Source organism: Alexandromys fortis, unplaced genomic scaffold (genome assembly GCF_014885135.2).
Source record: "Alexandromys fortis isolate MF-2015 unplaced genomic scaffold, M_Fortis_MF-2015_v1.1 scaffold_7, whole genome shotgun sequence".
NCBI classification, from domain to species: Eukaryota; Metazoa; Chordata; class Mammalia; order Rodentia; family Cricetidae; genus Alexandromys; species Alexandromys fortis.
Window position 1 is genome coordinate 4,309,792 of NW_026067920.1, and position 24,178 is coordinate 4,333,969.

A 24,178-nucleotide genomic window follows, 5' to 3' on the forward strand; every position below is an offset into this window, starting at 1 on the left:
CTCCAGCTTCAGCTAGAGGGCCTGACTCACTGGAGCTTGGCTTATCCTGGCCTTTGGGAACCGGCTTTCACATCTGCTGTTTCCTGGCCAGATCCATAAGTCCACCAGCCTCTCCGTGAAGACCTGGGTAGAAGGACCACACACCCTACTCTGTGCCAGGTGTTCTTGTTGCTGGTCTTGTAGTTTTACCCTTTTGTGGACTAGGACACTGTGGGTCCAAAGACAGTTCAATCCTTATGGGTGCTATGCTGATGAGGTGCCCTCTGCAGGGAAGTTGTTGGGTCTCCCTCCGGCTACACCTTCAAGGACCAATCCCTGGGCCCATCCCACTATCCTCACAGTGACTCGGGCATAGCTTCTGCCCTCAGTCCCTACTGTGCTGAGGTGGAAGTGTGGCCAGAGCTGTGCTCGGTGCTAGCATGCAGACTAAGGCTTCTGAACTGCCCTCACAGAAGCAGCTGGGAGGTTGTTAGAACACACAGGATGGGGAAACAGGACAATGTCCCTGACAGTCTGCCTCCTATAGGGAGGCTTCAGCCCATTCACAGGAATCCTGGCCCTTGTCTTTGGGGACTCAGCTGTCCTCCCTCCTTCAAGGATTTGCCATCTTGAACACCATAGAGGGAATGGATCAGGACTTCCAGAGAGCAAGATGTCACCACACTGAACCCTCTGTAGAACACATTGGGGATGGCCTAGTGGTACCTGCTAGAAAGTTTTAGGGTGGAGCCATGAATCTTGGGGAGGTATCAGTCCTCCCAGCAGGCAACAATGGGCTCTGGATTCTTGAATATGTGCACCCTGCCTTCTGTTGGGAAGGAGTGGGACTGGGCAGTCTTTGAGACAGTTGAAGGTTACTCAGAAAAGGTGTTTTCTCATGTGAACACAATTGGGACCCCAGAATTGGTACAATTTGGATGTTTATGTTGATGTGGACATTTAAATCCCAAATACTGTGATTTTTGAGCCTACCCCACTACCACTTTCTATTGGGGACAGTGGGCGCCAGGGTCTGTGCTAAATACTTAGCATGATTAGCACCTGCTATGATTAGCACCTGCTAGAGTCGTGCTGGGTCAGTCTCCCAGGAGATGAAGGCTCCTCCCATAGCTTTCTGGCATACCCAATCCCAGCAGACACCTCACCAGGACCATCCCTATATATCTTCATGCTTGCCCCCATATGAGACCCCTGCAAGAATCTGAACACTTGCCCACTTTCCTTCTTGGCAGTCAGAGTGACTCTAAGATGGCCCTGCTGTTCTTCCCTCCCTTCATCCCTAGAATTAAATGCCTGCTAGCTCCCACCCTTTCCCTCAGCCCAGCCTACCTTCAACTTAGCCCTTTGTCCTTACCATCTCATTTTGGATCTCATGGTTAGTTCAAGCCCAGTCTCCTCTGCAAGTGAGCCCTGAGTCCTTTGTCCCTATCTGTCACATTGTTGCTGAGATTCTGGCCGCATAAATTAGGTGGTGGACTCATAGACTACTCGCTAGCGGGACATTGCATAGCTTCTTTTTCCAGCCTTGAGCTAGACAGCTGGAGCACAGAGCTCTGGATTTTTCCAGTTATACCACTGGCCTGGGAGGGGAGCTGCAGTGGCTGTCAACCAGTCTTCCTCAACAGATATGAGCCTCTCAGCCTACCTAAGGTCCCGGACTGCTCTGGCCCCCAAACTCCACCAGGCCTCTTGTTATCAGCTTCCAGCTTCAAAGGTGCCTGCCCCTACCCACCACCATGGCGACCCCTTCCTGGTGGTGCTGACTCAAATGCTCCTCAGTTTGGTACTGAGTTTTCACCTTTCTCACATGAGTGTAAACACAATGAGAAGCAATCTCCCCTTCCTGACTCCACGGTCTACGGAAAGTCAGCTTTCTTCTGGAAGAACAAGACCAATAGGAAGAAGCTGCCAGGCCACATCTCATTGGCTGACAGCCCCCAGGGTTCTGCCAGCTCCTGGGGTTCCCTTGCCTTTACCCATTCCTGAGTTGTCCAGTGCCAGCTTTCTCAGACCTTTTGTATTTGAAAAAAAAAAAAGTAGAATCAAGCTAATACATGTCTGAGGCGGTAACTCCCTTGCTTCCAAACAGCCCCATCTCCATGTTGTTTGGAGAATAGGTCTCTTCACTTCCATTAAACTGCATCCGAAATCAACCTTTAACATCACAGTTGTATATGAAGTTTTAAAACTGCCTGAAAATATACTATCTAAAGCATACACTACTTTTTAAATATTGATGACAGGAGAGTAAAACTTCAGCCAAGAAGTAGAAAAGACAAGCAGCAAAGACTGTCCCTCCCGGCGCTGCAGTTAGGTTTGTTTCACCCGTGACATTCTCACAGGCTTGCTTAGGCGAGATCAGCTCCTGGCTTCCCTTACCTTTTGACCCCATTAAAACCACAACTGATTTTGAGTAGAAAACAAGCTTGTCTTGGAAATAAGTTTAACATATTTGCCTTCTTAAATTTCCAATCCAATTCCCGGAATACTTCCCAGAGCTGTATAATTAACCCCGTTTTGTTTGTCGTTTGTACTCAGGGTCCCGGTCCTGTTCTAATCTCTATATTATTATGACTTCTTATGGCCTCATAAACACCTTTCAAACAAATAGCTGTGATAAGTAACTCAAAATGGAGAGTTGGGGGCCGGAACTGCCCAGAAGTCACTAAGAAAAGTGGGTTTCCTGGAAGGTCTCCAGGGTTCCGGGTTGTGCCTCCTGCTCTGGGGGGACCTCATCCCGAGCGAAGTAGCCTTTTGTCTTTCTGCCATCTTTAATTTTGTCTCCTCTGAGTTCTTCCTCACAATCTATAAATAACTCCAAGTTCCTCCCATTTTAAAACAAAACAAAACCAAAAAACCCTCTCAGCCCTGCATTCCCACCCCCTCATCTTGTGTCATTTGGCTCTTTCTCTCTCGGTCTTTGCCTCCTCAGCAAAATTTTCCAAAAGCACTGCCTGCACTTCCTCTGGCCAAAACCCACTCAACACCAGCTCCCTGCTGAGCCCCTACCTCCAGCTTGACACCAGGGGTCCTTCTGGGCCTGTTCCCTGATTTCCTAACTCCAGATTAGGCACCATCCTGAGAACTTTCCCCCAGTAATGTTTGATTTTATTTACTCCTAGATTTTATTGGCTTTCAAAAGGAAGATTAAAAAGTGAAACAAGAATTAATAGTAAATGTCTTTAACTCTAATTAATTATCTGCTAGATTGTTAGTTTTTCTCTCTTAAAAACATTAAGAGCTGGGCAGCGTAATTCACACCTATAACCCCAGCACTTGGGGATTCTAAAGTAAGAGGATCTTGAATTGAAGCCCAGTCTGGGCCATGCAGAAATCCTTGTCTTAAAAACCAAACAAGCAGGGAGCTGGAGAGTTGGCTCAGCGGTTAAGAGCACTGTGTGCTCTTGCAGAGGTCCTGAGATCAATCCCTAGCTATGACAGGATGCCCTCTTCTGATATAAAGGCATGCATGCATGCAAACAGAGCACTCATAACATTATTCAAATAAATAAATAAATAAATAAATAACTCTTAACAGATAAGTTTCCAGGGGAGGGGGGGCAATGCAGAAAGAATTCTACCTAGTAACAGCTAGCCTAGAACTTTGATAAACCACCTCATTTGTGACCGGAGGAGGGGAGTACTGTTTTCTAATGATCAAAGCTTACACCTTGCAAATTTATATGTCATCTTACAAGAGATTGGTAAATTGCAAATGCAGTTTGGTAAAAAAACGAACAAATGCCGTCCCATACAAACACGTTGTTACCAATGCCAAAGGGCAGTTTTCTGGGACCATAAGCCATCAGGCTTGCTTCACTTAGCCATATTTCAGCTTTCTGCCTTCCATCGAAAGACTGTGGCTATCCTGGCAGCCTCAGAATGTCTGTACTTTCGAGTAGAATGCATTCCTTCCACAGCACTCCAAACTTACGTGCTTTCCAGTTTGACATTTTGAAGATGGGATCGTGGAGGAAGTCAGCTAGGCCTTGGGAGTTAAGAACTTTTGCTAAACAACTACTGTAAAAGAATCTATAGCCAATAATCCTGCACAGCAAGAGATCTGTTGCTAGCACCCCGTTAGGTCACCGTGCCGCGGGGAGGGGTCTTTCGGCCTCGGGCTTCTGATCCCTAGAGGTGTCGAAGATTAAGAGCTATCCTTAGCCTAGGAGGCCTAACTGAACGAGAGAAGCCTGGTTCGCTGTGCAGCGCTCAGCCCAAAGAACCCCAAACATCAACTCCAGGGCGGGGCGGGGAGAGGGCGGAGTCTTCAGCGAGGAAACCGCTCCGCTTGAGCCTAACGGGAAAGGACGGCGGGCTGGGGGCGGAGTTAATGGGCAGCGTCTAGCAGGAGAGCCAATCAGCGGGCTCTTGGCTCCATGCATAGGGGGTGGGGCAGGTCAGCTGTTCCTCCTCAGCCTCTCCGCGATACCACGCCTGCGCAGATATTACTGCTGTTGCTATCTGCGCACGCTCGTCCCGGCACTCCCGTGAGGCACTGCGACGCGCGCGGTTGGAGGTCGCTGACAGCGCCCGCGGGAGCAGCCGGAGGTGAGGGGTTCCGGTTCGGCGTTGGCGGGGCCGCCGCCACCCTCCTGCAGCCAGCTTGAAGCGCGGATAGCCGATAGAGGTGCGCGGGAGACTGAGGCTTCGTGCCGGGACTGAGGCTGCGTGGCCAGTCATCCGGCTGGGGTTGGTAAATTTTTTTTTCCCGAGTGCTGCGGATAAAACCCAAGGCCTCAATCATACTAGGCAAGCGTTAAACCCAAAATATGTCCCTATCCTTTATGCATCTTTTTGTTTGCTTGTTTTGCTTTTCGAGTCAGGGTTTCTCAGTGTAACAGCCCTACCTGTCCTGGAACTCACTCTGTAAACCAGCCTGGCCTCGAACTCACAGACATCCACCTGCCTCTGCCTCCCGAGTGCTCGGATTAAAGGCGTGCGCCACCACTGCCCGGCCCTTTATGCATATTTTAAAAACAGCAATTCTGTGGTTTTGTGGATGTTTTATTAGGGATCCTAAGTGCCGGAACTGGTTACTCCAGAAACAAACAAAAACTAACCGAGAGATTTTGCTATCAGAGTGTCAAATGTATCGGGATTTTTACAGTTTACCATTGCCACTGACCTTCGTTTGGTTGAAGTCTTGGATCGCTGTGCGCTGGGTGAAAATAATACTTTTTGCTTGATGATTGGCTACTTTGAAACTTGTCAGTTTGCCCTGGTTTTCTCTGCATTAGGCCGGTTATGTCTGGAGATTGAGTCGTTTGAACCCGATGAATGCTGATTGATGTAAATATTCAGTTGATCTTTTAAAAAGTGGCATATTTCTATTTCTTAACTAGAAACGACGGGGAAACAACTATTATTTTACAAAATATAGTGCATTTTAAATAATTTCGTCATTGGAAAAATAAGATTTTTATTGTTATATTTTCACTAATTGGGTTTTCATTACTGTTGCAGTGTGTTTTGCTCTGTTTTCATCAGATAACGAACTTGCATCTGCCTTTCATTTAAATCGTTTCCTGATGGCATCTGATAAAATGATCTGTATTTAAAGTGCATTTGACTTATTTGTACTCTAACACTTTTTTTTTTCCCTCTAGGAAAGGACACTATAGATTGTATTTCCCCATTTCTTCCATGGACTTAGTGTAAACATGTTTTTTTCTGTTTGAACTTAGTTCTTAAAGACAGTTACCATAGATTCATATCAAATATAAGAAACAGGGGTAGGGTAGTTAAACCATGAGTTGTGGTAAGGAGTTTGTGGAAACATTGAAAAAAATTGGTTATCCTAAAGCTGATACTCTTAATGGAGAAGATTTTGACTGGCTGTTTGAGGCTGGTGAAGATCAGTCATTTTTGAAATGGTTTTGTGGAAATGTTAATGAACAGAATGTATTGTCTGAAAAAGAATTGGAAGCTTTCAGCATTCTTCAAAGATCAGGCAAGCCCATCCTAGAAGGAACGGCATTGGATGAAGTTCTTAGAACCTGTAAAACTTTTGATTTGAAGACACCTACACTGGATGACAAAGAGATACAGAAATTAGAAGATGAGGTTCAAATGCTGCAGAAATTATATAACTTAAAAATTCAGCGACGGAATAAATACCAGTTAATGGCTTCTGAAACTAGTTACAAGTCTCTGGCATTAAATGCTAAACAAGAGGAAGCTACTAAGAAGCTAAAACAAAGTCAAGGATTCCTAGATGCTGTGAACACTAAACTCAATAATGAACTTCAGGTTCTTACTGATGAAGTTAATAGTTTGATGATATTCTTCAGAAATTCTAATTTAGGTCAAGGAACAAATCCAATGGTATTTTTATCTCAATTTTCCTTGGAAAAATATATAAGCCAAGAGGAGCAAAGCACAGCAGCCTTAACCTTATATACCAAAAAAGAATTCTTTCAGGGTATACATGAAGTAGTTGAAACTTCAAATGAAGAAAATTTTCAACTCTTAGATATACAAACACCATCTATTTGTGATAATGAAGAAATCCTTCGGGAGAGACAACTGGAGATGGCTAGGCTGCAGGTAGCATACATCTGTGCCCAACAACAGATCTTATACCTGAAAGCAAGTAATTTGAGCATGAAGTCAAGTATAAAATGGGCAGAAGAGAATCTTCATAGCCTAACCAGTGAGGTAAATATAAGAAATAAGATTGAATTTGTATTGTAATTGTTAGAAACATAAGGTTTAATATTGCTACTACTTTAGAAAGGGGAAATTTAATTTAATTTTATGTTTTCTCAGTATTTATTTACAGTGTGTATTTCATACAAAAATATTATTAATCATATCACCAGAACTTAGTAATATATTGCCAGAACTTAGTAATTTTATCTTCAGTCATACTACCTGGTTAATTCTGAACAAAAATGCCTTAATTTGCACTATGAACTTGAAATTTGTGTCATTTCAAATATAGATTAAACTGGGGTTTCCATTTATGATATATGTCAAAGAGACTACTTGTTTGATTGTGGGTGTTCTGCCTCATTTCTCTGACGAGAAGCCAAAAGTCCAGGATTCAGTGGAATGAATTCCTCTTGTTGAGAATGTGAAGATATATTACAGTTATTCATCTGTACTCTTTGGAAGCTTGCTTTCTTAATAATCATCAGATAATTGAATAAAAATGTAGGTTTTTCTGAATCGGAATGAATATCTGCATTAAATTAGTTACTGCAAGAAACGAAAATTTGAAATAATAAAAGAAGTGTGTGCTGTAATCAGCTGATGCACTAATACCTATTGAGATAGTTTTAAGAAAAACTAAAATCTTCATTTGCTATCAATGACTAATATGCCGATAAAGTTATGATCAAGATAATAGATCTCCTAGTTAGCTATTACTGCATGCATATTTAATGTAAAAGCACTGAAGTTTTTCTCTTGACTTAGTCCAATATCTTCCCTTTTAAAATTAGTTTTGGATTATACTAGTAAGTTAGTTTTTATTCAATGAGCATATTATCTGACCACTTAAAACAAAGTGAAAATAATTTTAAAATAAAAATTTAAACCTACCGTTTAAAATGTTACTTTCTTTTTGTAGGCTGTTGGTAAAGAAAATTTGGATGCTAAAATTTCTAGCTTGAACCATGAGATTCTAAAACTTGAAGAACAAATCACTCATATGAAAGACAAAATTTTGCCTGCTGTAGTAAAAGAGAATGCCCAGTTATTGAACATGCCAGTTGTAAAGGGAGATTTTGATCTGCAGATTGCTAAACAAGATTGTTATACAGCAAGACAAGAGTTAGTTTTAAATCAGTTGATAAAGCAGAAGGCATCATTTGAGCTTGTACAGTTATCATATGAAATTGAGTTGAGAAAACATTGGGATACATATCGGCAACTTGAAAATTTGGTTCAACAACTTAGTCAAAGAAACGTGGTGCTCTGTCAGCAATTAGCAACGTTAACGGATCCGTCAGCATCTGAGCAGTTAAACTCCAGGACTCCCATCAACACTAAAGATTATTCTACTCATAGGTATGCATATGTCATTGCTTTCTTAATCATTTTATTTGTGTAAGAGACTAGAGAATTTGAACAGAAATTTTTAAAGGTTTAAAAAAATTACTTGTACTTAGATTGTACTTTCTGCTTTTCTTTTATCTTAAACAATTTTGGTTCCCTTTCTGTTCATGTTAGGTCTCAATGTAGCCACTTTAGAGCTGAAGTCAATGAGTTGTAGGAATAAACTAATAAAACATTTACTCCCACTTAGACACCATTATTTATTTTATTTTAGATTTGGGACAGGACATTTGAATACAGCTTTATATCATAGGTATTGCTGGGCACAATACTGACTGTGTTTGGGGAAGGTGGTAATAGAGCGGAAGACTTTATTCCCTGTCTGGTGAGGTAGAGCACTCAAAGTGAAAGCTAGCTTTTCCTGGTTATCTAAATAATTGATGATACCAAGATACTGGAATTAAAAGACTAAAGAACACAGACTTCAAAAGTCTGTATTCTGTAAGGTGTAGTGACTCATATCTGTAATCCTAGTACCTAACAGGCTGGTGTAGAAAGATTGTACGTTTGAAGCCATCGTGGACTGTAGAAAATGAATGTTCAGCAAACACTTGTGTTTTAAATCTTGTGTAGTGATGGGATTATACCTTAATTTTAACTTTTTGGAAGCTGGGACAAGAGAATCTTGAATTTGAGGTCAGCTTGGGCTACATAGCAAGAATTCTAGGGCAGCCTGAGTTGCACAATGAGACTTTGTATTTTAAAGAAAGAAAGGATTGGCAGGGAGACAGGGCTAGGGAGATAGTTCAGTCACTGAAGTACTTGTGTACAAACTTAACCGGAATTTGATCCCAGAAATTACATAAAAAAGCCAGGTGCAGTGGCACACTCCTGTCATCTCTACACTGGAGAGGTAGAGGAGAAAGAATCCCTAGTGCTTGCTGGCCAGCCAGTCTCACTGAATAAGTGAACTCAGGTTTGTGAGAGACTTTGGTAAAAAATGAGACAGAGTATTTGAGGAAGAATCCCAACATCAACCCCTGGTCTCCCTGTGCACATGTACACACACGTGGACACCCACACACACAAACACATAATTTGTATACTATTCTTCATTTTTCTGCAGGATTAGAACAATATACATTAAATCATTTTGTTTATTAGTAAAACGAATGACTTAGGGTTGCCTCATTGTTTTAATTTTAGGGTTACCATGAACATCATAGTCCGTGTAAACGTGCTAGTGTGTAATTGTGTGGTTATATTCTCCAGATTGTAATTGGCAACTTTGGATTTCAACCACTTTTATAGTCTGTTAAGATTTGGGTGTGTGAAGAGAGGAAGCTATATGTTGGTATATGTATAAGTAAAAGATAAAATGTCTTTTTATAAGGCAGGTGTGACATGTTGCTTTAGATTTTTCTTTTGTCTTATAGGCTGATGGATTTTTCTGCCATTAAGTGAAATGGTCTTATTAATTATCAGGGTTTTTTTTTGTTTTGTTTTGTTTTTGGTTTTGTTTGTTTTGTTTTTCAAGATAGGGTTTTTCTGTGTAGCTTTTTGGAACCTGCCCCGGAACTTGCTCTGTAGACCAGTCTGGCCTTGAACTCACAAAGATCCACACACCTCTGCCTCCCAAGTGCTGGTATTAAAGGCATGTACCACCACTGCCCAGCAATTATCAGGATTTTTACCAATCAAAATACTGAACAAATTAAAGTAGGAATTTTGTTGTTAATGGCTATTTATATAGTTCTTAATTGTTTACCTTTTACAATATTTACGTTTTTAGTTTTTCTCTTTTAATCCCACCACAATCTTGTCCAATAGGCATTTATTGGTCATTTTTGCTGCTGCTATGTCATAGATGTATTCTATAAAAGAAATGTTTTCTTGGGATGTATCACTGAAGCTTGCTTTGAAGTAAACTAATAAAGGTGAAGTTTGTGTCTAAAATAGGAAAGATGGAGACACTGGAAATTTAGATATTTCTTTTAAAGAATTATTTATCTTTTTGAGATAGTATCTTGCTGGCCTTGAATTTGCTCTGTAACCTTGAGCCTATGCACCTACCTTAGCTTCCTGAGTGCTGGGATGACAGGGTTGTATCATATGCTCAAATTCAGGTATTTCTCTTCTGAAATAGTATTATATTTGTGATGTTTCAGTTGCTCAATATTAGAAACACACAAATTACTACTTTTCAGTTGTTACTTAGCTATCACTATTCATGACCCAATATGGTGGGTTATAATTTCGAAAACTGCTAACATGAACATTTTTCTCTTTAATTTTATATTTTAGGCTTTATCAACTTTTAGAAGGAGACAATAAGAAAAAAGAATTGTTTATAACCCATGAACACTTGGAGGAAGTGACTGAGAAATTGAAACAAGATCTTTCTCAAATACAAGATCAATTGGCAGTATCTACTCAAGAACAGTTTTTCTTCCTGTCCAAACTGAACAATGATGTGGACATGCTTTGTGATGCTTTGTATCACGGAGGGAACCAGCTATTGCTCTGTGATCAGGTGAGTGTTTACCTAAGAAGTTTAAAATGCTGTTAAAAATATGCTTATTGTAAAGGGCTGGAGAGCTAGCTCAGTAGTTAAAAGCATTTGCTGCTCTTGTAAGAGGACCCATGTTTCATTCCTAGCACCCACATGGTGGCTCACAGCCATCTGTAACTCTGGTAATGGGAGTTCTGACATCCTGGGCTTTTGTGGGTATCAGGCACACATGTGGTATACATACATACATGCAAGCAAAAATACTCTTATTCAAATAAAAAAAATCATTAAAAAATGTTCTGCCAGGCAGTGGTGGCACATGCCTTTAATCCCAGCTCTCGGTAGGCAGAGACAGGCAGATCTCTGTGAGTTTGAAGCCAGCCTGGTTCACAGAGCAAGTGCCAGGACAGGCTCCAAAGCTACACAGAAAAACCCTGTCTTGAAAAACCAAAATAAGTAAGTAAATAAATGAATGAATAAAATAATTAAATACATGAATAAATAAAATAATGTTCCTTATAAAAGAAAATAAATGCTTTTATTTAGAGTACAGAGTCTTGTTGTATAGCCTATGCCGGTCTCCAACTCACAATCTCCCAGGTTCTAGGATTATAGGCATATGCCACCATACAAAACCTTATGGTTTTTTTGTAACTACTAATACGTATTCAGATAATTTTGAATGTTGTGTACATAATTTGAAAGTAAAGTTTTCAGTCACTATAAAAATGATATGATTTTGTATTAGGGAAGAAAACTTGTTATTTCAGCAAAGAGAGGATTGCTCGTCTGTTTTAAAATCTGTGTGTACTTATTGGTACGTGCTTCTTCTAATGGAATTCCCCAACTTTTTTGTTTGAAACATGTTTCCCAATGACTGGTCTTTTAGATGTTGGTAGACATTTTTTCAGCATATTCTTTTTAAAATCACATTTATTTGTGTGTTATGTGAGAGTGTCGTGATGCACAGGTGGAAATCGGGATCATTTATAGAAGTTGGTTCTCTTCTTTCTACCATATCTTTCCAAGGATTGAACTATGGTTGTCAGGCTTGGCTGTAGATGTCATTGTCTACTGAAGTGCCTCTCTAGTCCATCACTGTGTTACTCTTGAGTATATTTTAAAGGGGAAAAAATAAGCCAGTTAAAATGAGTAGAATATTTATAAAGCCTCATGGTTAATTCCTGATTGCTCTGAATTGTTCTGTGATTCACAATTGACACATTTTTCTACATCAAGAATATTAGGGAAAACTGTTTGGTTCCAAACAGAATCTCACCACATAGCCCTTGTTGGACTAGAACTTGCTACATAGACATGTAACAGTGTTTCCTTTGCCTCCAAGTGGTGGGATACAGGTCTGAGTGCTTGGCCATCAGAAACCACCACATAATTGTCTCCATGATAAGATGCATTTTTGTTTCAGAATGTTATGATCTGAAAAAAACTGTGTATCCCAGTCTGGCCTCAGATTTAGAGCAATCCAGCCTTCCTTTCCTACTGTTGGTAATGTAAACATAAGCACCATCCATGCCCAGCCTGTTAAGGGTTGGTTTTTTTTTTTTTTCTTTTTAAAATTTTTATTACATTTATTTATTTTTGTGTGTGAAGGCTCACACACCTGTCGATCAGAGGACAATTGGGAGTCTACTGTTTACTTTGGGGGATTTGGGGGATCAAACTTGGGTCATCAGGCTTGATAACAAGTGCCTTTGTCCACTGAGCCATCTGTTCAGCCCTCTTTTTGTTTTTCTCTAGTTCTTTGTTTAAAGATAGGATCTCACTATGTAGGCCTGACTGGTTTGGAATTAACTGTGCAGATCGGGCTATCCTAGAACTAAGAGATCGTCCTGCCTCTGTCGCCCAGGTGTTTATATTAAGAGTCTGTGTCATCACTCCAGCCTAACAGGGCTTTTTATTGTGATTATGAGAAGTTTTTCATTGAATAGAATTTCCTTTTAAATTTTAGAATTTCCTTTTAAATTGGTTGGTGTTAGTGATAAAGTTCTTGAAATAAACCTTTTTTTTCTCCCCTTTTCAGGAGTTAATGGAGCATGTTCATCAAGTTGAATCTAAGTTGAATAAACTAAATCATCTCCTTACGGATATTCTTGCTGATGTGAAGACAAAAAGAAAAATTTTGGCAACTAATAAATTGTATCAAGTGGAAAGAGAATTATATGTATATTTTTTCAAAGATGCAGACTATCTAAAAGATGTTGTGGAAAATTTAGAAAACCAGTCAAAGATTAAGACCTGATCTTAAAATTAAAGACTGAAGATTTCTAAAACTGAATCTTTACTATGCCTGCTGTGTTTTAATTTTTAACTATCAGGATGCTATTTCTACTAAGCACTACTAATTTTTCTTTTGACATTTACTTAGTATGTGGGGAGGGATGGGTATATGTGCAGTCGTGTACAGTAATTAGTGTGTACCATGTCACATGTGTGGAGGTGAGAGCGTCTTGTAGGAGTTGTGTTACTCTTCTATCACAAGAGCTCTGGGAATGGAAATCAGGTCGTCAGTCTTGGTGGCAGAGATTAACCCACGTCATCAGCCTCAGTGCTACTAGGGTTGTAAATTTAAGATCAACAGAACATTTTATTTGAATAGATTCAATGTCAAGTTGAACTTCCCTAGTATGAAAATTTTAAATACTCCAAAATTTGAACCTGTATTTTTAAGCAACTGGAATGTTTCTCAAATGAAAAATTCTACACCTGATCTTACATGGGTTGTCAGTCATAAAATACATACACTAAGTTATAAAGCTACCTTCAGTCTTATTTGTATAAAATTTTGCCTGAAATATGAATGAATTTCACATTTCGACTTCATTTCTATCTCTAAAATGTGTAATTGTATACAAAAATTAAAATATCTGAAGCACTTGAGTTCCACTCATTTAAGTTAAGGGATATTCAGTTTGTGACATTGGTTTTGAGGGTTGTATAAACATTGACTGGCTGACCAGACTGGCCTTGAACTCACATCAGGCATACTACCAAGTGCTTCTCATCACTGTTTGCTTGGTGCCACTTTATCTTGTCAAATTTTTACTTGGAGGAAAAAAACATGCTATACAAATGTTTTATATAACTAAATTTCCTTAAATTGGCATTTTCTGCTGTTGGGTATTTCAAAATTTTGTAGAATTTGGGGTTTTGTTTTTTAAGGTTTCTGTTATCTGAGGTCAACTGTGATCTGAAAATACTGAATTAAAAAAAATGACAGGAGTAAAGTTTTTTTTTCAGAAGTAAATTTTTAAGTTGTATGTCATGGACTCTGAAACCTCCCACCTAGGATGTGTTATACCTTTGTTTAGTGTATGTATGCTGCATACTTGACCTTTTTTACCAGTCACTCAATACCTGATACTTAGCAGGTACATAGATTTCCATACTATGTGCAGTTTCATTGGGATTTGGGATTTTATCCTTTGTCGGTAAAGTAATACTATTGTATATTCACTAGCCAAGTCTTGAGTTTGACTAAAGTAAAATTCTGCTGAAGTATTTTCCCCTAATTTTCTGTTGTAATCTTTGGAAGTTTAAATGTGTCTGCTTGTACCACAAATTTTGAGCATTTCTGTTTTAGGGGCTGGGTTCTGGTGGCCGTACTAGAGCTTTAACCACTGTGATTATAGCATAAATAATGAAATTTGAAATATAAGTTTCAAAATTATGTACAAATGGTTGCTTAAAGGATTTATGATATATATTTAAATCACTTAGAAAATGTTGGACAATTATTTAAGATTTGAAGTGGCTTTTTAGTTGGATTTTTTTCTTTTTTTAGATTCATTTTGTTTTGTTTTTAAGGTAAGGTCTTAAATCTTTTCGCCTATATTGGTCTTCAGTTCATGATCCTGACTTGACTGTGCTGAGATTATGAGTGTATACCGCCACACGAAATTTCCTATCGGTTATTTTATCAAATGTTCCCAAAGAGTTCATTTTATGATGTGTCTGTGTCAAATACTAAATATTTTCTTAAGTTCAGCTATAGGAAATACCTCTAAGAATATTCTTAGCCGGGCGATGGTGGCGCACGCCTTTAATCCCAGCACTCGGGAGGCAGAGGCAGGTGGATCTCTGTGAGTTCGAGACCAGCCTGGTCTACAGAGCTAGTTCCAGGACAGGCTCCAAAGCCACAGAGAAACCCTGTCTCGAAAAACCAAAAAAAAAAAAAAAAAATTCTTTACCTTTGTTTTATGGTTCACATAGTTTTATGGATATTTTCAGGGTATAACTATAGATAGAAAGTGGCAATGCACTGTATTTTTATAATCTATCAAGCAAATGCATTTCTGTCAGTTATTGTATCATGTTACATAAATTTATTTTTGTTAGGTGAACCTAATATAGTTTAAAAAATATTAAATTTTATCATAAGATTTAACTGTAAGGCCAGTCTGACTCATTCCTCTAATCCCGGCACTTGGGAGGCAGAGGCAGGTGGATCTCTGAGTTCAAGGCCAGCCTGGTCTACAAATAAAATTCTAGGACAGCCAGAGCTGTTAAACAGAAACCCTGTCCCAAAAACAAAACAACCCCTCCCAAAACAATTTAACAGTCAGCTGTTCATTTTAATGTCCAGAGATAAGGCATTTAAATTCTTTTCTCAAATAATGTGGGAAACGGTTAACTGCTTTCCCAGTGGGTGCCAGATAATTTAGCTAGGAAGCAGATAATTAATCTGTACCATCCACTAAACCTTCACCTACTCAGCCAGGGGACCAATAGAGACTGTCAGTCCCAAAGTGGCAGGTTATTTGTCTACCTTGATGACCGAGGTCAGGTTTAATTACCGTATTGCAGAGTTATATGCTTGAAAATAGCAGCCAGCTTTCAGAACTGAGGAGGAGTTAAACTGCTTACCTCATAGTTGGTTAATTAGAAATTATTTTTATATGTTTATTTCTCAAAGGAGCCTCTGGTTGGTTTTGGTTTGATTTGTAGCGCTGGGAATCAAGTCTAGGGTTTATACATACCAAGCAAGAGGGAACTGAGATTGGTATGTAAAATGAAAAAATAAAACAGCTTTAAAAATATTTGAGACTGGGTCTTACTAATCTGCCCAGCTGTCCTCGAACTTGCTCTGTAGCCTAGGCAGGCTTGAACTATGTCTTCCTGCCTCAGCTTCCTAATTCAGTTTGTACCAACAGGCCTCACTTCTTTCTCCATCCTATTTGTGTTAGATAATCAAAACCTGTTTCCTGTAGTTATTAATACCTTTTAAATGAAAATATATGTAAGTCCTTTTAAAGTCTTAAAATTAATATATGGGTACTTATCTTGTATTTAGGACTTTATGAAAATGGAAAATTATGAGGCATGTGTAGGTTTTGATCTCTGTGAGACACCCCTCTCTACTGTTGCTCAGAAGATTATGTGTGCTATGCGTTCAGGTGATTTCATGGATTCTAAGAATGAGGGAAAGAGTACAAAGAGTAAGTAATTTTATGAGTCTTATTGTCTTAAAAATGTTACCTATTTTAAAAGCTTAAGACTTAAAAGTGAAATGAATGTAATAAAATTATTCCCTAGAACTTTATATTTTGTAGGGAATTTCTATTGCCTACAAAAGAAGTGATTTCCAATACCCTCCCTTCCCCATTCTTTGTGACTAAATTGCTTACTAAATTCAAACTCCTTTAACCCCTTTGCTTTAATACAGCACTCTTCCTTGTTCCGGATACTTTAGTATCTTCAAAGGAGATGAACTCTTTCCTAATGTCTCTTGGACTATTGAATTTGTAATTTACTTGCTGTTATATATGGTCACAAGAGAAGTGTTTCTGTCATGTGCTGCCATACAATATATAAATTCTGGGTATCAGAGAAGAATGGGTTTGTGTATGTATGGCATGCTAACAAAAAGCTGTGGCCTATACTCTCAGGCACAGGTATATCTGAAAGTTTTGTAACGTTAGGGTTTTTTAACTAGCAAAGCCAGTAATTTGTTTTATTTTTTTTTTTTCTAAAAACTAAGTTGTAAGTCATATTAAATTAGGATATTGAGATAAAATCATTGAGAGTATTGCCAAGTATTAACACAAATGCTGTCTATAAACACAGTTTCTTAGTTACAAGATAGTAGCACTTGGGGCTTGAGAGATGGCTCAGTGGGGAAAAAACAGGCTTGAGCAGCTGAGTTTGAATCTGTTGTATTTAGGTAAAGAAGTCAGAGGTAAGGCTATTTGTGTCTAACAATAACATTGGAGGTAGAAGAAGCAGATAGATCTTGGGAATTCACTGGCCACCCAGCCTAGATGAACATTACTACTTAAATTGCTATAATCTCGTCTTTTTCAAAATCTTCTCCTTGCTTGAAGGTCACACCACTATCCTGACTTTTTATCACAACTGCTTCCTAATGAAAGCGTTTTATATTGCTTCAAGGACCTTTTTGTCAGGGATTACTTATCTATCCCATAGTAATCCAGACTTCCTTTCTGAGTTACAGAGGTGTGTGCATGGCTCAGGTTCATTGCATCAGGTCCTATCAGATAGTAAGTACCCCTTCTAAGGCATACTTGAAGATGGCCAACTTGCTTCCCATTTGGAACTCAAGATCATTTCTCTTCAGTTCTAGACTAAATAACAGTATTATGGGGTGGGGATGAAATAATATGTCAGAAGGACCTTGGGCATGTAAGTGCTTCATGAAACAACAGCTCTCTCACTAACTGAGACCTTTATCTCAGAACAGGAAAGAACTAAGCTTACACTTTGTCCATTAAGCCATTGTATTAACTCTTGTGCCTTTAGCTTAGGGTTTTGTGGGTTGTTTTTTTTTTTTTACCTTAACTTACCTTTATATTCAGAATTGAGTTCATCTATAAATGTTTTGCCTTATATTGTTCAGTAATACTGTTAAATGTTTGGCAATTACTGGGGTCAAAGGAGTTTTTAAGATTTTTAACTGATTAGATGCTATGTCATCTTGAGATTAAGCATGTTTTAATCAGTATATGTTTATTTTATCTTTATTTTCATAGAAAAAACATTCCACACATTTATTAGAACTTTTAAGCTGGAGTTTAGAGATGTATTTTGTATTTAAAATATTTTTATAAAAATGAATTTATAAAAGCTTGATTCTCTGAAAGGTATTTGGGGAATACATTCACATTTAGTATGAAGTTTATCTTTATTCCCACTATCTAGTAGAAATATTTAGCAATTTCAGTAACAGAATGAAAAACTAAAAGGCAGAATAGATCTATGATTATATTTCTTCTAATTAGGAGTAAATGAGTAAACATTTTTTTATTTCAATGAATATTTAGTTTTTTATTGAGAAAAAGATGAGTAAACATTTTTATGTGTACCAAATAAATATAAAAATCCTTACTTCAAATCATTTACACAGCCTTGCAAGGTCTTAGATTTTAGTTCCCAAGGCCACTGCCCTCTGCCTCATGGATATTTTTGAGGTAGCCTCTAATTTTTTTCAAGACAGACTTTGGGGTCTGTTCTGGAACTAGCTCTTGGCTGGCCTCCAACTCACAGAGATCTGCCTGCCTCTGCCTCTCAAGTACTGGGATTAAAGGCCTGTGCCACCACTGCCTGGCTCCAATTGCTTTTTATTTTCAGTTTATTGCCACTTTGATTGTTTGTGTCATGGCTTCAGGTCATTCTTTGTCCTTGCTCTCTGGAAAGTTTGTCCCTAGGATATTTTCATGTAATCCTACGTAATATCTAGCTCCCATCTGCCCTTTATATTATACTCACTATTTTCCAACACTTTGTTGTCCCAGTCAGATTTAACTATGACTCCTGACAATGTGACACTTTTCTCATCCGTTCCCTGTTGACCTTTCTTCACAGCTGTTAGTGTGTTAGTGCCTGTTTCCTGTATGGACATAGATGCAAATTCTCTCAATAAAGTATTTGAAAACTGAGTTTAGTACCACCTTAGAAACATCTTACAACATGATCAAGTTAGCTAGTTGTTTGTTTGGTTTTGTTTATGTTTTTTTAGGACAGGGTTTCATTTCTTTGTGTAGCTCTGACTGTCCTGGAACTCACGCTGTAGACCAGGCTGGCTTCGATCCGTCTGCCTTTCCTCCTAAGTGTTAGGATTAAAGGTGTGAACCACTATTGCTGGCACTCAAATTAGTTTTATTCCAAAGATGTAAGCATTATTCAAAATAAGCAAATCAGCAAATTAGCTTAGTACATAAATAGAATCAGGGACAGAAATCACATGATCACCTCAATAGATACATACATTTGACAAAGTTCAACCCTTTCATGGCAAGTGTCCTGAAGTGACTATGTCTAGAAAGATCATACCTTACCATAGTAAGAGAGAGAGCATCGGGTCACAGCATTTCCCTCCAAGTTTGACCACATAAGTTCAGCCCCCAGGATATACCCAGTCAATAGAGAGAACTCATGAAAGTTATCTCTTGACTACACATGCACACAAAAATGAATAAATGTAATTTAAAACTAAGGGTTAGGAAGATGGGTCCATGGTTAAAGTACTTACTATACACGTGTGTGGACTGGAGTTCAGATCCCTGGAATTCATGTAAATTCCTTGGAATGATGTGTGTACATGCACATCTGGGTCCACTTATAATTCTAGCCTCAGAAAGTAAAAGATGGGATTCCTTACTAGTTAGTAAGACTAGCATTATAAGTGAACTCAGTTTGATTGAGAGGTCCTGCCTCAATGAATAAGGTAGAAGAGTGATGGAAGATGATTCCTTACATAAACTTTGAATCTCTACATGCATGTGCACCCATGTGTTCTTGCATCCACTCAAACGTGTGCCTACATGTGCAAACGTGTGTACACACACTTGCATATCACACACGGAAATGGAAAATAATAAAAAATTTAAAAGTAAAAGCTATATACAGAAAATATCACAAATACTATATTAATGGCGAAAAAATTGAAAGCATTCCCTGTAATTCAAGAACAGGAAATCATTGACTAGTTATCGGGCTAGCTCAGCAGGTAGAGATGCTTACTACGGAGCCTGAGAAACTGAGTTCAATCCCTAGGACCTATGTGGTAGAAGGATAGAACTAACTCTTGAGAGTTGTCCTCTGACCATTGGCACACCATAACAAGCACGGGCCATCACAAAATAAATATAACAATTTTAAAAAGAAAAATATGTCTATTATCTCCACTGTTGTCTACTGTAGTCCTTGAATTCTTAAGCCAGAGAAATAGAGGGTACACACAGCAAAGGAAAATGTCAAATTATCCCTATTTACAGACTGGTCCTATTCTTAAAAGACCCTGATACCACCAGAAAACTCTTAGATCTAAATAAACGTTTTCATCAAAGTTGTAAGATAGCATCAGTTGCTTTTCTATATAATGACAATGAACATGTTGAAAAAAAGAAATCAGGGCAAGCATAGTGGTGCATGCCTTTAATTCCAGCAATTGAAGAGGGCAGGATGTTTGAGGCTACCCTGGTCTACATAGCAAGTTCCAGGACTAGACAAACACTGTCTCAAGGAGGAAAAATTGCAGAAGAGGAAAAAGAAAAATCTAGAAATATACCTATACAAAGTGTGAGACTTTTACAGTGAAAACAGTATCCTAAAGGAAGAAACTGAAGTCACTAGAAGATGGGAAAAAATACATTCATTGACTGGCAGAAGGAAAATGACTATTGCCAGAAACAATCTACAGAACTGCTATAATCTCAATCAAAATTCCAATGGCAAACTCCTAAGATTAATATGAAAGCACAGAAGACCTCAAGCTGTCAAAGCAATCCTGAGCAAAAAGCATGCTACAGGTGTCACAACACGATCTCAAATTACACTACAAAGCAGTAGTAACAAAAACAACATGGTGCTGACACAAAAACAGAGACCAACAGTGACCTAGAATTGAGGACCCTGAAATAGATCCATGGAGCTACAAACATCCGACTTTCAACAAAGATGCTGAAATATGTTGGAGAAAAGATAGCATCTTCAATTGGTGCTAGGAAACCTGAAATTAAGACCCGAAACTACCAGAAGAAAACAGGAAGAACACTTAAAGATACAGACACAGAACTTTCTGAATAGGATTCTAGTCCAAGAAACCATCAAGAATTGACAAAGAAATTACACTGAATGAAGTTTGGGCATCATGGGGAATAATTATCAGCGAAGAGAGCCTACAGAATGGGAGAAAGTCCTTACTAGTCATTAATCTAACAGCATTGGCATCTAAACTTTTTTGTTTTATTTTTCAAGACAGGGTTTCTCTGTGTTATAGTTGGACTTTTTTGGACAGCCAGCTCCCATAATGACATGGAGACTTATTAATTATGAAACTTTGGCCTTTGCTTAGGCTTGTTCCCAACTAGCTCTTATACCTTAAGTTAACCTATTTATATTAATCTGCATTCTGCCACATGACTCATACTGTATATCCGACTTCCCCATGTCTCACTGGCAAACCCCCCAGTCTCAGATTTCTCCCCTGAGTTTTTCTCTTGCCAGAAATCCTGCTCATCCTCTACTGCTATTGGCCATTCAGCTTTTTTATTAAACTAATCGGAAGGTGCCTTAACAGAGATACATCTTCACAGTGTACAAAAAGATTATCCCATAACTCTGCAGTTCTAACTGTCCTGGAACTAGATGAGACTGACCTTGAACTCAGATCCTCCTGCCTCTGCCTCCTGAGTGCTGGGATTAAGGCAGTGTGCCACCACTGCCAAGGGTATCTAAACATTTTTAAAACAAACAAAAAAAATAATCAGCTAGTCAGTAATGGACAGGTAAACCGAATAGTTCTGAAAAGAAATATAAACTGCTAATAAATACATGAAAAGTGTTAATGTTCTTAGCTGTCAGGAAATTTCAAATCAAAGCTACATTGAGATTCTGTCTCACCCTAGTCATAATGTCTGTCATCAATAAGACAAATTTGGGACTGGATAGTTGACTCTGATTAACAGCACTTCTTGTTGCAAAGGACCTGGGTTTGATTCCCAGCACCCACATGGAGGCTTACCACCTCCTCTGGCACAAGACATGCATGTAGTACACAGGCATATATGCAGGCAAAACACTCATAATAATACTGAAATAATAAATAATGAAAATCTAAAAATAAATTTTAAGAGTTTCTTTGAAAATTTACAGTTCAGGATGTAGGGGATGGGAGAACTCTTAAACAATACTGTTCCAAAGAGCTGCTTGGCCACTTGTTCATTTCCTGGCTGCCCAGACCCCCAAAATAATCACACAAGAACTGTATTAATTAAAATCACTGCTTGGCTCATTAGCTCTAACTTCTTATTGGCTAACTCTTACATCTTAATTTAACCATTTTTATTAATTGTGTATCACCATGAGACTATGGCCTACTAGCAAAGTTCCAGCACATCTATCTCTGGCTGAGGATCCATGGCATCTCTCTCTGCCTCTTCTTCCCAGCATTCCATTTAGTTTTCCCTGCCTAGCTCTGTTCCCCTATAGCTCTGCTATATGCCCAAAGCTGTTCCTTTATTAACCAATGAAAGCAACACATAGACAGAAGGACCTTCTACACCACAATACATACTGAATATGTAAATTAGGTAACCAACCTTGGAAATTAGTATAAAAGCTCTTAAAAATAGGCTGAGTAGTGATTGCACATGCCTTTAATCCCAGCACTCAGGAAGCCGAGGCAGATCTGAATTCAAGGCCAGCCTATTCTACAGAATGAGTTCCAGGACTGCTAGGGCTACACAGAGAAACCCTGTCTCCAAAAACCAAATAAACACATATGATTCAGCTGTACACTTTTGGGTATATATCCAATGGAATCAAAGTCAGATATCTACACACCTAATGACAACAGCCAAGTTATAGAATCAGCATACATGCCCAATTGTATTAATCAGGCTTCTCTAGATGAACAGATCTGATAGAAGATATGTAGAATAGCTTACAGGTCATTGTTGCCCAGCTAGTCCAACAATGGCTGTCTGCCAATGTAAGATCCTGGAATCCAGTAGTTGTTCAGTCTATAAAGCTGAGTGTCTCAGTTGATCTTCAGTATATGCTCAAGTCCCAAAGAAGTAGGCTCTAATGCCAGTGAAGGAATGAACTTGGAAATGAGCAAGAACAAGCAAGGAAAAAAAAAAAAGACCTTTCTTCTATTGTTGGTTATATAGGCTGCAATAGAAGGTGGGGCCCAGATTAAAGGTGAATCTTTCTACCTCAAAAGATCTGGATTAAAGATATATGTCTGCACCACAAAAGATTCAGTTTAAAAGTGTATTTTTCCACTTCAAATGATTTAATTAAAAAAATTAAATTTTAAAAATCCAATTCAGTTCAATTTAAAAAATGTTTAATTTAATTTAACTTCAAAGTTGTACCCAGCTGCTTGAGTTCTAGTCAATTCCAGATGTAGTCAAGTTGGTAACCAAGAACAGCCACTACAAGTCCACCCCTTGTCAACTTGACACAATTGCATCTTCTTATGTCATGCTTAATTTCCAAATGAAAACAATAACCAGCTCATAATCACCCCTAACATGATATAATTATCCCATGCACAACTGCAAGCACATTATATATTTAACCAGGTCATAATTATGCCTAATGTGATATAACTATCCCTCATACAACCACAAATTATGAATTTTAGAATGGGTGGCAATATCACTTGAGGGAACGTTCTCAAACTTAAATATGATAACCACTTATGTTCTCTTAATTGATGTTACAGCCCGTGATAAACTGGGGAAAGACAGAACAAATATCTGTACAAACACATTCTTAACAGAACATGACAAACATGTCAATTTTAATCCTCATTTCTGCTTACGTGACCTTAGCTGATATTTATAGCTACCTTTCTCTGTTACCCACTCAGTATTTTTCCACCCTCAGCAAACTCCTCATCAGGTCTTGGCTCTTTTCCTGGACGAGTGATCCATATCTTCATTCTTGAAGGGTCTGTGCCCTTTGCTGCCCTGCCTGGATTAGGCTGTTATAGTTTCCCATTAACTTTAGTCACAAGACATGGTGGCACCAAGAGATTCCCTAAAGTATCTCCTGCATTCCAGATGTAATCTTTCTTACCACCATTGTGGAGAAACAATCCAGTTTCCCCTTGGTAATCTGAATCAACCATTCCTTCTAACACTGTTATTCCTTTCTTATCCCATTGGTTTAAGGGCATCAGAAACTCAAAGTGGCCAGGGGGAAGTATTGAGCTTTCAGATCAATGGAATTTTTGTTGTGTCTCCTAGAAGGAGTGCTGGCCCTTTGGAAACCAAAATTTCTAGGCCAACAGAACTTATGTTCAAGGGAACACTTATCAACAGATGAGAAAAGGAAATGTATATGCACACAGTAGTCTTACTTAGTCAAAATGAACTGCCATTTGCAAGGAAATGATGAAACTGGAAATCATATTAAGTTGAAGAAGTCAGACTCAAACATTTTCTATTTAATCTTGTGTTCATAATACAATTTTTTAAGGGGAAGGCTTTGGGAAGCGGTACGGGAACCAGAGTAGGCTGAAATGGAAGATGAGTGAATTATCAAAGTACTATTTGAATAAAGGGTGAAAACCAAATGGTTCTAAAAGTGGCTCTGAAGGTTTTGGTATCCAGATATACAAAGAACCCAAAAGCCCTTTCCATATAACTAATCAATGTCCAGGCTGCCTGGACG

General features: G+C 38.6%; 2 protein-coding genes across 5 annotated transcripts in view; both read left to right on the forward strand.

The window, feature by feature from the left end:
* Window positions 1–92: 92 nt before the first annotated feature.
* Haus3 (HAUS augmin like complex subunit 3) lies at window positions 93–13,277 on the forward strand. 4 transcript variants are annotated; one of them, XM_050140841.1, is made up of 5 exons: window positions 93–4,692; window positions 5,610–6,660; window positions 7,577–8,016; window positions 10,309–10,537; window positions 12,558–13,277. In XM_050140841.1, exons 2-5 carry the CDS (start codon window positions 5,752–5,754, stop codon window positions 12,774–12,776), a joined length of 1,797 nt encoding a protein of 598 aa, XP_049996798.1. In that variant the 5' UTR covers window positions 93–4,692; window positions 5,610–5,751; the 3' UTR covers window positions 12,777–13,277. The 4 variants fall into 4 exon arrangements, with proteins under 4 accessions (XP_049996798.1, XP_049996799.1, XP_049996800.1 ...); XM_050140842.1 differs by having other exon boundaries at window positions 93–4,630; XM_050140843.1 differs by having other exon boundaries at window positions 6,424–6,660; window positions 12,558–12,910.
* A 2,359-nt stretch (window positions 13,278–15,636) lies between these two features.
* The window catches only part of Poln (DNA polymerase nu), a 131,983-nt gene continuing 123,441 nt past the window's right edge, over window positions 15,637–24,178 (forward strand). Inside the window, exon 1 of the mRNA XM_050140848.1 lies at window positions 15,637–15,972. Coding sequence (XP_049996805.1) covers window positions 15,834–15,972 — 139 coding nt within the window. The 5' untranslated portion in view covers window positions 15,637–15,833. The remainder of the gene's footprint in view (window positions 15,973–24,178) is intronic.